Source organism: Maylandia zebra, linkage group LG22 (assembly GCF_041146795.1).
Source record: "Maylandia zebra isolate NMK-2024a linkage group LG22, Mzebra_GT3a, whole genome shotgun sequence".
Classification (NCBI taxonomy): Eukaryota; Metazoa; Chordata; class Actinopteri; order Cichliformes; family Cichlidae; genus Maylandia; species Maylandia zebra.
In genome coordinates, this window is record NC_135187.1 from 38,060,080 (window position 1) to 38,074,412 (window position 14,333).

The following is a 14,333-nucleotide window of genomic DNA, read 5'->3' on the forward strand; positions in this document are numbered from 1 at the left end:
ACAATTATTATTCTGTGCTTGATGTGCCTCACCTTTGGCCCTGGCTCCTCCCCTCTGACTGCACTAGGACATATTGCCACCTGATAAAATAACACATGATTCGTGCCATATAAAAAGTGAGACGTGTCAATTCAGATTCTTTGTCAAACATACACTAATGAATCAATTTACATCAGCAGCCTAACAACTGTCATGATAATAAATACTAGTTAATCTATAGCACCAAATCATCAGTCACCTGTGAGCTCGCCTCTTCACCTCTGTCTGAGCTACAACATGGCAGAGCTGCCTCTGTCACCTGATCAATAACAGTGAGACACTCCACATACATGCAGTCACACATGTGCTTCAAATACAGTCATGAACCAACAAGTCATCATTTCACCTGTGATCTTGTGTCACCATTACTCTCTGAGCTTTGTGTTGCTTCTTCTGTCACCTGACAAATAGGACAAACATGACAATAAGAATAAAATGTGCAGCTGCTTCAGTGTTTCTGTCAATTTGTGCAGATCTTGACTCATCAGTGATGTTTGTAGGCTGAGTGCATTTTTAAAACAATTTGTGCAAACTGCACTACAAGGTGGAATATTTGCAAAATCATGACTACCTCATGATATATTGTCTCAAAAATTAACCCTATGAATATGTCAGTACCATTAGGATGAAATTTTAACATTAGATGTATAACTTTAACAGCCTCTGTGAACTAATATCCTGGCTTGCCCGAGGCTGCCATTTTCTCTGACAGTTTCAATTAAAATTAGAAATGCTGCTCTGAGACTGAGAGAACTAACAGTGCTGCATGTTGTGCAGTTAGTTTCCCAAACATGTTATTCATGGTTACATACAGTTTTAGACTGATGTGGGCCAAAGCCTGGCATAGCCTGTAACGTTATTATGATGGACACATTTTATGAGTGAGCTTGACTTTAAGCAACTCACAGGTTTCTTTGAAAAACACTTTCTTATATCCAGGTTCTTCCTTTTTGCTGCCGTCCTCCTCTCCTCCTGGCAGCGCAGGCTTGCAGCTGCTAAAACTAAACAGAGCTCCCTGAATGGCACAGCCAATCACATTGGCCATATTTGTTACATTAGGTAGGACTCCAGTAGAAGTAATTTAACTCTTTCTGCACCGCTGGTTGAATGAGACGCTGACAGTTTTCCCCCCCATTCTATCGCGTTTGTTTTTTTTACTCGAAGAGTTTAAATTATTGGTGGGGACAATTCAATAATTGCTGGATATTGGTGGGGACATGTTCCTTCCGTCTATGCCCTTGGAAGGAATTAATAAACATAACATGACCAGATAATGTGCGATTGAATACAAGGAGTCTTTTCACCTGGATTCAAATATGAAAGTTTGTCACATTGTTAATCAAGTATATAACCGCCCCTTCTAATTTTCTTCTATAATTAATGATTTTTCGCCATCTGCTGATCACAAATCAGGATTGTGTGCAGGTGATTAACAGAAATGTAGGACAAACTACCCCCACATAAACTAAAAGGTGTCAAATGAAAGGAAAATAGGGTCACAATATCTTTTATTTGCAATAACATTTTGTTCTTGAAACCTTTGTTTACAGTTGTCACTCTGTGAAGGTATTCAGAGGACAACTGAAGAGCGTTTCTTTGCCTTGAGACACTGGTGCGTATCTTCTGCAGTTTGTTTTGCTCAGCAGGACATTTCTTCTTTGTAAGAATGTACAAGCTCTCTGATAGCTTTATTTTGTTGGCCATCTTCACTTGTGTTGACATTGAAGACTTTAAATGAGCTAGCTCTTTATTACAAAAATGACTTGTGTTGGGCATCAGACAGTAATATTTGCTTTGATTCTGGCCAAGCTCAGGTTGGAAGACAGAGCAGCTTTGAAAGGTATAAGTGCAGATTGGATTATGTGTGGATTATACCTTTGTAAGATCTGTATCAGCTGCTTTACAGCCACAGTTAAGCCTCAGTTTCCTGGGGGTTTATCAGGGTATGCAAGCGCTTGTTCCAAAACGGAGACAGTATGGAGAGATATTACCTTTACCCTACCCTGAGTATTAGACAACCTATTCTCTCATGCTAGAGTACTAGCATACGCTAGTGCACTCACTTACTGGATATTTGAACACTTTGGTATAAGTTACTCACTAGTAACTTATATAAAAAAAAGTTACTACTACTACTACTAATAATAATAATACATTTTATTTATAAAATGTCTTTCAAGATACTTAACAATAGAATAAAACACGTAATAGAACAAAGACAAAATAAAGAACAATAAAAACAAAAGCACAAGATAAAATAACAAACAGACAAACTAAGTCCACAAACAAACTAGTCCACAAGGATGGGCGTAATTAACAGTTCATATTCCAGATCCTTGTCTAACTGTACTTTAATATACAGAGAGTGGTTTTATTATACAGCCTGCCTTCATTTGTATAACTGGGTTGTGAAAAAGAAGAAGAAGAAAAAACCCAGCATAACACAACACTGTTGAACAGAACAGCAAACTGTAAAATGTCCAACATTTTGACTCGAGTCTTCCGTAAAATACAGGTTTTACCACAATACAAATCCACTTTGTAATTTTACAGCATCTTTTTAAAAAATTTCCCCGGATGTCAGCGTTTCCAAACTAAATGCAGCAGGCGGCGACATAGCACCCTTCTAATAGTACGATCTCAATTAAAAGCAACAGAAGAAGAAAACGACCAATGAGAATTTTCCTGTTCAGGTCACATGACCTGGAAACATGGCCGCTTCAGAAAGCTGAGAAAGCTATCGAGCAATAACAATTACTTTGAACAGCACAAGTACTTATCTATAGGAAGACGGCGGTTTACTTTACGGTAAAATAGCTTTTTATATTTGTATTCACGTGGTAGCTTTGTGTGGCTCAGCTGTCCTGGTTATAGTCCAGTTATACACGCAGAATACACATGTGCAGAAATAAAGCTGGATCCACAGAATACGGAGTCTTCCGTCAGATACTGTCAGTGTCTGACAAAACGGCTGAAGCAATTTTACATTTTTGTGTTTCTAAAGGAAATCTGGGAGCCTCGTGGGTATGAAGTAGCTTTACCGCGTTTGCTGAAGTTCCTCTTTGCTGCTGGAGACCATGAAGCTGCGTGTCCAGCTGCAATGCAAGAACCTGCATGAATACCTGAAGGAGCTGAGTCCGGAGATTTTGGACAGACTCTACAACCACCCAGCGACATGCCTGGCTGTGTACAGGTGCGTGCCTGTGACTGGTTCTTTTTTGTTATATAGAAAGTGTTGAGTGAATCTTCTTCCCTGTTTTTTTTATGTGTTTTGATATTTTACAGGGAACTCCCCTCTCTAGCAAAGAATTATGTGATGCGCATGCTGTTCCTGGATCAGCCTCTCCCCCAGGCAGCTGTGGCATTGTGGGTAAAGAAAGACAGTCAGAAGTAAGTTGCCTCTGTTGTTCTGTTTGTCCGCTGTGTTGTCAGTCAAGTACAAAACTACTCTGCTGATTCTCATGAAAATAGAAGAGTTAGAGCATGGGCAAAATAACAACCTGCTAAACTTTGGTGCACATCACTGGTGGCTGATGCACGACAAACTCCAAAGTTTTGTTTTTTTCATTAAAATCACAGTAAATTTCTAAATAGCTCTGTAACACACTGGTCCTGTCAGCTGATGACCCCAGCCTGGTAGGTCTGAGCAGGAGAGCCCCTGTTTTTATGCCTCAAATATCAGCCTTGTGTCAGTGCCCTTGTTTTCTGCTTTTAAACTTTTTTCCTCATTGTTTAAAACTCATTTGAAACATTTGTCAGAGACTAAAATGAGAGCAGGAATTGTTGCCAAAGAGTCAGCAGCCTGTTTGGTTTGTGAAGCAATTAACAGCTTAGCAGAAGATATTAAAAACAAGATAATGGTAACTGCCATGAATTTATTAGAAGTTTGTTACACTTTTATGTTCCTCGTGTGTGGCTTAGAGGTGTTTCCTAAATGGTTGAATGTAGATTTAAATTTATTCTCTTCATTGTGCTCTTTGTCCCCTTTGTATGTTTGGTTCTGGAGCGGCAGGTGACCAGCATAACACATGGTGCAGATCATTTAACTGCATGACTCGCTGTTCAACCCTGTGTCTGCCTCATGAAGTGATTGATAACTGTCAGGTGTGCTCTGTCCTTGGATGGCGGAGCATCCCTGTGTCTCTGAAACAGGAAATAAGTTTTCTTCAGTGTTTGCAGTTTGTCTTTGACATCTTCAGGGGACTGCACATTTCAACGTGATAACCAGTTCTGTTCATTGTTTTTTGTCTTTGCCTTCCTCCTGCAGGGACCACGATGAATGTGTCTCAGTGTTGGCTGGTCTCCGCCTCTGGCACAGTCAGCAGCTGCAGGGTGGTCTGCAGGGATACATTTTAAATCCGGTGTTTAAAGACAACCTGAGGACAGCTTTGCTCGGGGGGTACGTCTGCCACTGTGAAAATACCGATTAGTCATGGGGCTGCAGCATCTCTCTCTCTTTTAGGAACTGTTCTTTGAAAAGTGAAAACATGGTTACTATTGGCGACTGTCAAGCCTTTGAGTCACCGAGCAGCTGAATAGGGGAATAATGTTGACGCGCCCGTTGTTCAAAACGTAAGTCAAAGTTCCAGATTAAAAACTTCTTTAGTTGTTATCAAATCCTTAAAATCCAGAAAAACACTGATCAAAAACATTCTAAGCTTGAGCGGTCAGCAAAAGTCGACTTCCCCCATCGCCCACTCATTCACAAAAATTCCCTCGGGACGTGAACAGATGATATAGCAATCACTATTACTGTTACCGACACCACGTGACCCAAAGCTACGCCTATCCACAACAGTTACTGGGCCCAAAACTAAGTCAGTGAAGTCACCTGTTACCTGCTCGGTTTCACTTTCTTTCATTCCTGCAGGACCAGTATTAACCAAGAGAGCCAAATCATTGTTGTTTCAACACACAGGGGGCGAGCTTGGGCTGATGAGGGCAGCACGCTGGGCCCTGACCGCCATGCACGAGACATTGAGAGTCTTGACCGCTATGCTATGGAGCGCTGGGAGATCATCCTGCAGTTTATGGTGGGTTCTCCCAGCGCTGTCAGCCAGGACCTGGCACAGCTTTTGGTTCAAGCAGGCCTCATGAAAAGGTATGCAGTAGTCTTTATGTCACATTCACATTTTACATGTAATGTATATGAAAGTAAGAAGATTCAAGATTGTTTATTTGCCACATGCATAGTCGTACAAGTACAAAACACAGTGAAATGTGACTGTGCAAACATTATAAACAATAAGTACATTTAAATTAAAAATCAGGAACTTTTTAATGAAAAATCTGCAAATGTACTTTGTGCCATATGAGCACTGCGGAGCAATGCAAGCAGAGTGGCCAGAGTAATGTAACAGTAAAAACTCTAAAACACTTTTAAATCTGCATTTACAGCTCATGTGATATAAATGAAATTCAGCATTATAATGTGCTCCAGTCAAAAACATCTGCATTCTTGCCAGTGATGGTTGTTACTGTGAGATGTTGTTGGTTTTCTCTATAAAGAAGTGCTCATGTTTTTATTTGTAGCCCTGGGGCGTTTGCTTTGGCTGCAGTCAATGAAACAGTCAGTGTTGAAAAACGAATGAAACGTGGCTTGAATCCTCTGGCTGTTGTCTGATGGTGATTGGACTATTTAATGCGGGGAAAAGAATTGGTACTCATATCCTTTAGAACAGGGGTGTCAAACTCAAATACACAGTGGGCCAAAATTCAAAACTGGAACAAAGTCGCGGGCTAACGCTAATATTTATTGAAAAAAAAGTCTTCCTCCAGATATAAGAATGAATCTTTTCTTATGGACTCAAACACGTTTTGCTGAAAAACTGAATATGGAACAAGCAAAGCTTTATACTAAACAATATATATATATTAACTGTATAATACCAGTAGGCCAGCTCTGATAGTCATTTGGTGTGGCTTTGCGGGCCAAATGTAATTAGGCTGCGGGCCAGAGTTTGACACCTATGCTTTAGAAACTCCAAGGGATGGGGGAACGTAATAAAAAAGAGACATGAAGGCAAAATTGATAAATTAGGTTTTTATTAATTTTTGTTTCATACTAATTAAACTGAAAGAGACAACAAGCCACTGTCACCTTCAAAAGAAAGGAAACACTCAAAGTTGGTCACTAAACAGAAGGCCAGTCACACACTCGTCTTCACAGACCAGTCGTAAGCAGTCACCACACACAGCTCACTAGCTGAAAACCAGAAAGGCTCTCTGGCAGCTCTCCTTTCTCTGGCCTCAAGTACTCTAGCTCAATTGCTGGGTAGAGTCAGGCGGCACCTAAAGCTAGACACACCCATGCAGTGTAAATTCAATTAGTCTGTATTCAGTGACTTTGCCTGTACATGACGTATGAGTTTTCCAGCTGCCGAGCCTGATGGATTCTACGATTAGTAACCACTGACGCTGTAGATTGTTACTGTAACCGTACAAGACAAGGAAGCCCAGGTCAGACTTTTCCAGAAAACATCAAAGAAAGGCTTCAGGCTGGGGGGGGATGATGTGTGCAGCCTGTGTGAGCTCAGGTCAAATGTAAATAACGTGTTGGGTGCGCCTGAGTAAGAGGAAATCCAAAGTGGACAGCTGTAACATTGTATGAAAGAAGTAACAGTAAAGAGTAGACTATGCTAAAATAAATTTTCTTTCATCTCCATGGCGTTAACAGAAACTCGCCATGGGGGAGGGTTTGTTGACGAGTAATGTCGGCGCTGTATCTCATGTTGTCCTGATTTATTCTCCGACTGTCAGTGAAGCAGGAGAGGCGCCCTACATCACCTCAGCTGGCTTCCAGTTCCTCCTTCTGGACACAGCCTCTCAGCTATGGTACTTCACCTTGCAGTACCTCAAAACTGCTCAGGTATGCCTCTCTACTACTTCAACCTGATCAGGTTTAAACTGATTTGACGAGCAGGTCGTTGAGCCTCTAGAGTCTGTAGCCTGTCATTACTCTGACTAGCACGTGTTCAGGCAGACGGGGCTCTAGTCCTCGATGCGAGCTGCTGCAGACGCTGGCTGGACTGAAAACCCTACTTTGGGTCACAGAAATCTTTTCTAAGGATATCTGCTCTATATAGTGCACATACTGGCCTGAAGGGCTGAGCTCTGTGTGGGAATGGAAATCTATTTGTGAGACAAAGTGAAACTTGGCAGTTGTGAATAACAATGAAAACTGGGCAGCATCTTTACATCAGCGTGTAAATTCATTTTGTTCCCACTCTCAATCAGCCATCATTTCCCTGTGAAGTAAGAAAAACATCTTTAGCTGAACCAATCAGGCTCTTCGTGTCACCAGACCCATTTAATCATAATTAATCATTAATCATCCTGTCGCACTCCACGTTGATTAAAGTGAATAATGAATCCTGATGGCAGCACGGTGGCACGGTGGTTAGCACTGTTGCCGCACAGCAAGAAGGTCCTGAGTTCAATTCCACCATCAGGCCGGGGTCTTTCTGTGTGGAGTTTGCATGTTCTCCCCGTGTTTGCGTGGGTTCCCTCCGGGTACTCCGGCTTCCTCCCACCGTCCAAAGACATGCAGCTTGTGGGGATAGGTTAATTGGATAATCCAAATTGCCACTAGCTGTGAATGTGAGTGCGAATGGTTGTCTGTCCCTGTGTGTTAGCCCTGCGACAGACTGGCGACCTGTCCAGGGTGTACCCCGCCTCTCGCCCTATGACAGCTGGGATAGGCTCCAGCGCCCCCCGCGACCCTGAAAAGGATAAGCGGAAGCGGATGGATGAATCCTGATGTAACATAATTAAAAGTGTAATTATGGATAGAAATACATTTGTAAAGCTTGTTGAAAGACTGTCCTTGAGGTGTTTATTCACCAATGATTTTAGTTGTCAGTTGCCTAGCAACTAAAGCTCGACCTGAGGACATACTCGACCCGTGTCGATGAACAGTTAAGCAAACACTCAGAGAGCTGCAGAGTGTGCAGAGCTGTACTTGTTTCCTGTTATGTCCAACAAGAAACACCACTCTGCTGGTAAGTTTGCCATAAAAGACAATAATTTATGGTTACATTAGACTAATATTAATGACTACAAATTGTCATTAATTAATTTTTTTTTAATTTAACCTTTATTTAAACAGGAAGATCCCACTGAGATTAAAAACCTTTTTTTAAGGGTGACCTGGACCAGACAGGCGTACAGAAATACAAATTATGTAAATTATAGAAAAACCCTATGAGCCACCTCTTAATTGTGGATCAATGTTGAATGCATCATTAATATCGATTTAAAAAGAGGACATCAAATCTGTGCCCATAGTTCAAGATCCCCCTCTTCTTTCAGCTGCTCCCTTTAGTGCTCTCCACAGTGGTTCATCCTCGTCTGTCACACCAGCCCTCTGCATGTCCTACATGCACGAACCTCCTCTCAGGCTTCCCCTTTTCTTGCCTGGCAGCTCCATCTTCATCATCCTTTGTCCACCATATCCACCCTCCATCCTCTCCTACTATGAGCTGTTCCTTATTTCTCATCCTGTCCATCCTGCTTACTCCCAAAGAAAACATCTTCTGCTTTCCATTTTTTGTCAGTGCTGCATCACACGTGTCTCGGTGTCCTCTGTGTTGAATTAAAATGTTAGAGCTGAAGCCCCAGCCTGAAACGGACCAAAAGTGTTGATCTCATAAAAAGAAACTGTCCATTCAGGATCGAGGAGGTTGTAGAAATGACTCCGTATCAGCGAATCTTTATCTCACTGCTGTTGTAAGACCTCAGCCCTGCTGTGTAAAGTGCCATGTGGTGCATGCAATGATCCAAGATGGAGTTTATTTGTTTTCCTTTGCTTGTTATTAAATGCTTAAATGTGTAATTGAACCGATCTACTCATATCTCATACTTTGTGTCTTGTAGTCCAGAGGGATGGACCTGGTGGAGATCTTGTCATTCTTATTCCAGCTCAGTTTCTCTAGTCTGGGCAGAGTGAGTGCACAGCAGTTAGCATCTGTTTGACTTATTTATTCATTTTTAATTGATTATTTTTACTGGGGTGTGTGCAAAAAGCAATATAACTTTGCTGTAATACGGTGGTCTCAGGTCTTCCTTTAACGTGCTGCCTGTGTGCCCTAGGATTACTCGGTGGAGGGTATGAGCGAGTCATTACTGACTTTTCTGCAGCACCTGCGAGAGTTTGGACTGGTGTTCCAAAGAAAGGTGAGCTACTTGAGAATCTTACTTTGTGTGCAAAAAAACAACCCAACTAGCTGTTTGAATGGGTCTAGCTTTAATGGTTGTGGCTTGATTTTACTTAACCAGTTGTTGTTCTCCTTCGGATTGGTTTTCTTTCTTGTGTAAATAAGAAAGTGTAGAATCATTCCTACTGTTTGACAAATTTGGGCAGTTAGAGGGAAAAGGTTAAGTACAGCTTACAATAAACACTTCAAACTGAAACCTGTGTGTCCTGGACTAGAGTACAACACTGACAGAGCCATTGCACGTGAGACCTGGTTTGCTAGCTGCTACTGCAGTGCAAGTTAGTGCAGTTACGTAGCAGGGTTGGACTGGTTTGATTACGCTGTCACCACAAAGAGCTGTGGAAGGCAAAATGACCTAAATGCTTAAAAATGGTTGAAATCTGTATAGAGTTAGTTACCAGAACACTATCAGTAGTTAGAAGTCTGGTTTTGGTTGTTGTTTTTTAATGCTTCCATCTTCTGCTATTTAGAGGAAGTCCAGGAGATATTATCCCACCAGGCTGGCAATCACTCTGGCTGCAGGAGTCGCCAGCAGCTCCTCCTCCTCTAACCTGGCTTCCAGTCCTGGTACTGGAGATGCAGGTTTCATTGTGGTGGAAACCAATTATCGTATCTATGCCTACACAAGTATGTGTGAACACCTCAAGACTTTTCACATCTAGTCACTATGTAACCATTGATTAAGAGGGTGTCAGGATGGCTGAAGCTCCATTGTAAACCGCATAGAATTTGACCCTGACTTCCTTTAACTGTTTTACAGTAGCATCTCTAATTGTTCGTGTAATTTTCCCCTTTGTTTCATTTGAAAGGATGCACAGCTATCATACAGAACCTGTCCAGACTTGTGTTTGTGTGACTCTCACAGATTCAGAACTTCAGATTGCTCTGGTGGCTCTCTTCAGTGAAATGCTCTACCGCTTCCCCAATGTAGTTGTGGCTCAGCTGACAAGGGAGTCTGTGCAACAGGCTATCGCCAACGGGATCACTGCACAGCAGGTACTGCTGCACTGGGCTCACTTACACACTAAAAATTCAGTTCTCATCTTTCCCATCCTCCAATCCCCTGTACTGATGGAGCCGCAGCAAAAACACAAACTGTGAACATTAGACAGATTGGAACAAACACAGAAAGTAATTATGATAGAACATTAGACTTGCACTCCCGTATGCATTGCCACCACAGAGCTGTAACCTTCGTCACATGGCCTGATGTTACAGTAGAAAGTGAACACTCAGTAAATGTATGAAAGAATTAGCTCACATAAACCTTTGATTTCCTCTTTGGAAACTTTTAGGAATACTTTTCAGCAACAACTTCAGGATCAAATGTTTTCCCTACTTGATTTTGTGTTAACGCACACCTGAATCCAGAGCAGCGAATTGTCGAACAGTATATTCATTTTTGTTAAATGAGTAATGGCACATAGTTTTGTGATTCATCTAATTGAAGCCCTATTAAGGAACATTTTATTTTTAGAACGTCCTGATGTGTAAAACCTTAAGAGGGTGCACTTGTTTTGACATTGATGCGTCGGGCACGAAGCGGCGCACACCCCGGACAGGCCACAGAGAAAACTTACATTTACAATCACGGGCAATTTATTTAAATCCCAAATGCCACAGCAAACCGGGCCGGTGCAAGTATACCCACCCGCTGTGGATAAGTCCAGACTGGGACAGAGTCTAGTCCCTCTGAAGGCGACTGGCTCCAGAGCTGAGTTTTTACATTTTGTGTTCTCTTCTGTTCAGATTATCCATTTTCTGAGGACCAGAGCTCACCCTGTCATGCTCACTCGGGTACAGCATTGATTCTTTTTGCAGTTCAGTCTAGTAAAATGAATAATGAACAGGTTAATCGCTCTGCAAAGTATCCTCATCCTCTGTTGTGCTTTTAGACCCCGGTGCTGCCTCCAACTATAACAGACCAGATCAGACTGTGGGAGCTGGAGAGAGATCGCCTGCAGTTCACAGAGGGTGAGCATGTTTATCAAGTGTGTGTGTTCAAAACAACACTTAACACTACTTGTTTATTTCTTGTCTTCATAAATTTGTTGTAATGTACATATCCACTGTGCTAATTACAGGTGTGCATCAGTAATCGTGCCATGCTAACAAGTAGTCTGCTGCTCTCACATATTGTTTTCAGTTTCACATTAAAACCTGTGGTAAAGGTGAAAAATACCCGCCCTCCCTGTTAGATGTGAAACATCTCCCTGCAAACTGTCGCTCACTCAATGTTTCCTCCTTTTTGGACTGCTCTTTGTAAATGAGATTGCTTGTGTAGGACAATCCCAACAGTCAGGCTATTTTAATCCACTGTTCTTTCTTCTTCTTCTTTCTGATGATGCCCAGTTCACACTTCAGCAGGTCATCTTGATGATGCCTAGTTGCCTAAATGCATTGTGTCGCTGCCATGTGATTCAGTGATTAGTCATATGCCTTAACAAGTAACAGGTGTATCTAATGAAGTGGCAATAAACAGCAGACTGTGTACATGTACTTTTATCAGTGAGTGGTTCCTTGGCGCTCTATGTAATGTCTGTGAACCATCATTTGATTCTTCCTGGTGACGCTGGACTGACTGCTGACAGAGACCTTTCAAAATAGCTGAGCTGTAACTCTCATTGCATGAACTCTACACTATGATAGAGAGGAAGAGAACTGATTGTGTCTGTCTGTCTGTCTGTCTCCTTCAGGTGTGCTCTATAACCAGTTCCTCTCCCAGGCTGACTTTGAGGTTCTGCGAGACAGAGCTCAGGTTGGTTTGTTTTTATATTAATACCAGAATCATAACAGATTAATATACTGTGTAATGTTTTTAAGGATCCTTAGTCAGTTAGGATATGCTGCTTTGATTTTGAGGTCTCCAGCATTGCTTGTACCTGCTGCTCCAAGACGCTCATAATGTCTTCATAATGGAACGTTCTGGTGTACAACAAAACGTAACAAGTTGTAATAGTACAAATTTTATTAAACATAACTCCTGTATTGGTGTTACAGCACAAGAGCCAGTGACGTTGTGCCATATTTTCACTGTATGTATTCATATAATTCCATGCGATCGACGTGTTGTAGTTACAGCAGATGGACATCTTTTTAATGACTTTTCTGTTCATCAAATGCCAAGACTGTCTTTGTAGCCTGCTGGTGTCTAACAAAGGTGTTCTGGTGCAGGGCCTGGGCTGTCTGGTGTGGCAGGATGTGGCCCACAGAGTGATGGTGGTGACACCACAGGGACACAGCGAGGTCAAGAGGTTCTGGAAACGTCAGCGATCTCACACGTAAACGGAGGAGGAGAAATGTGGCTTTTCTTGCTTTCCACTACCATCACCGTTGTTTGTACGATAGGAAAGTGAAGATGACTTTGTATTTTTTTACAACATGCTAGCATCTGAGTATTAAACTGAACAGTTTCTGCTCATGCTTTCCTTTTTGAGTAGCTGTGTGCATCCTATACTCAGAATCAGGTTTTGATTACTGAGTTCTCGAAGACACCCTTTGGACTCTAAGTACTACAAAGTACTGTGGAACAGCCACTGTAAATAATCGTATAACTGGTGGAGTTACAGTGAAAAAGCTGACAGCAATAATGGAACCAAACTCAGAAGATTAATTTGTAAGAAGCCAACTTTATTAATTGATCTGTTTGGTGTTGTGACCTGAAAACTAAGTGCATGGCTCAAAGACACCCTGTACACACTGGATAAGGATTGTGGCTTTTTATATTTTTGAGTTCAGAATAAAAGTTGTTGAATTATATTTTCACAATAATGTTTTGAATTAACTTCACATAATACCTGCTTGAAACAACAGACACTTATCTTTATGTTGGTATTGCCACTAGAGCAGCTTTTTTTCGTGGCTGTGGAAGTTTAACTGGGACAGTATGGTGTCTTGTAAGTAATTGCTGTTTGAAGTACTCATCCATATTCAGTAAAATATAGTAGATGACCTTAGTGGTAGCTCCCAGTTTGAAGTAGCAGATAGGATTAACTAGAATTTTGCTAGACCAGGCCATGGACCAGTTGGAAGGTTGATGGATCCCTCCAGCCTGCTTCCCTGAGGAGGATCGCAACTCCTGAGTTTCCTTCAGTGTGTTCACCATAGTGCCAGTTAGTGAGTGTGATTGAATGAAAATGTTAGAGGAGCCTAGGCATAGATAAAAACACTGTGTAGATATGTGTGTGTATGAGTAAATGAAATTGATGAGAAGTTAAAATGCACTCCTCATGAGCAAGAATATCATGGTAACGTTTGTCTTTTAATAGTTTCTTTTGCAGTGTGGGAATGACTGTACAGCATACATCTTCAGTGACTCAAAAACAAGAATGAGGTGCACAAGTTTGAATTTTCTCTCATCCACACAGTCAAAAGTATACACACAGGCACCTCTGGATATTGGACAACCCTTCTTGGCAGAATTGGTTGAGTTCTTTAAATCAGTTGGTTTTCTCTCTGCTTTTAAACTTAGCCCACAAATTTTCTATGGGGTCAAAGTCTGGGGTTTTGGGAAGGCTTTGTTCTTGATTGGTAGCCTCAGTCCATGTTGATGCAAAACTGACTTCACTATAGAAAGTGATGCTGGTGTTCAGCAGTTTCCAGTTCATGGCAGGATTGAGCCTTAGTGGTTCCTGAGTTGCTCTTGAGCATCCAAACTATTTTCTTCTCATCTGAAGATGACAATTTAGGTCTTCTTCCTGATTTTGGCAAAGTGGTGACATACCAGAATAAGCTGTACTTGTGTACAGCAAATTTCAAATCAAAAGCAAATTTCCATGTTCTGAGGTAAAGGTGATATTTGACAAAGAGGGCTGTGATTGCCCCAATCTGATCTAAAGGTTTAAGTTTGTTCAGGGAGAATCTGATGATTACGTGGCATATATAAGGGCCCATGAACTGTTTTCTTTCATGTATAATCTGATATTACATTAGATTGGTATTTTTTTCTTTATTTTTCGCCCTTTCCAGACACGCTTTGTCTTATTGGACCCCTGTATGTTTGAGCTACAATGGAAACCTAAAAAGATCTATAAAAGGATGTACAGTTAAATGACATCTGATTTAACTCCACATGAACAC

The 14,333-nt window shown here is 41.5% G+C and overlaps 1 protein-coding gene across 1 annotated transcript; it reads left to right on the forward strand.

Moving 5' to 3' along the window:
* The first annotated feature begins 2,690 nt into the window (after positions 1-2,690).
* On the forward strand, positions 2,691-13,013 carry gtf2h4 (general transcription factor IIH, polypeptide 4). The gene is made up of 14 exons (XM_004573632.3): positions 2,691-2,847; positions 3,044-3,232; positions 3,325-3,429; positions 4,307-4,438; positions 4,958-5,140; positions 6,799-6,907; positions 8,914-8,982; positions 9,130-9,213; positions 9,725-9,881; positions 10,120-10,250; positions 11,004-11,051; positions 11,150-11,228; positions 11,951-12,012; positions 12,429-13,013. Exons 2-14 carry the CDS (start codon positions 3,117-3,119, stop codon positions 12,537-12,539), a joined length of 1,386 nt encoding a protein of 461 aa, XP_004573689.1. The 5' UTR covers positions 2,691-2,847; positions 3,044-3,116; the 3' UTR covers positions 12,540-13,013.
* The last annotated feature ends 1,320 nt before the right edge of the window (positions 13,014-14,333 follow it).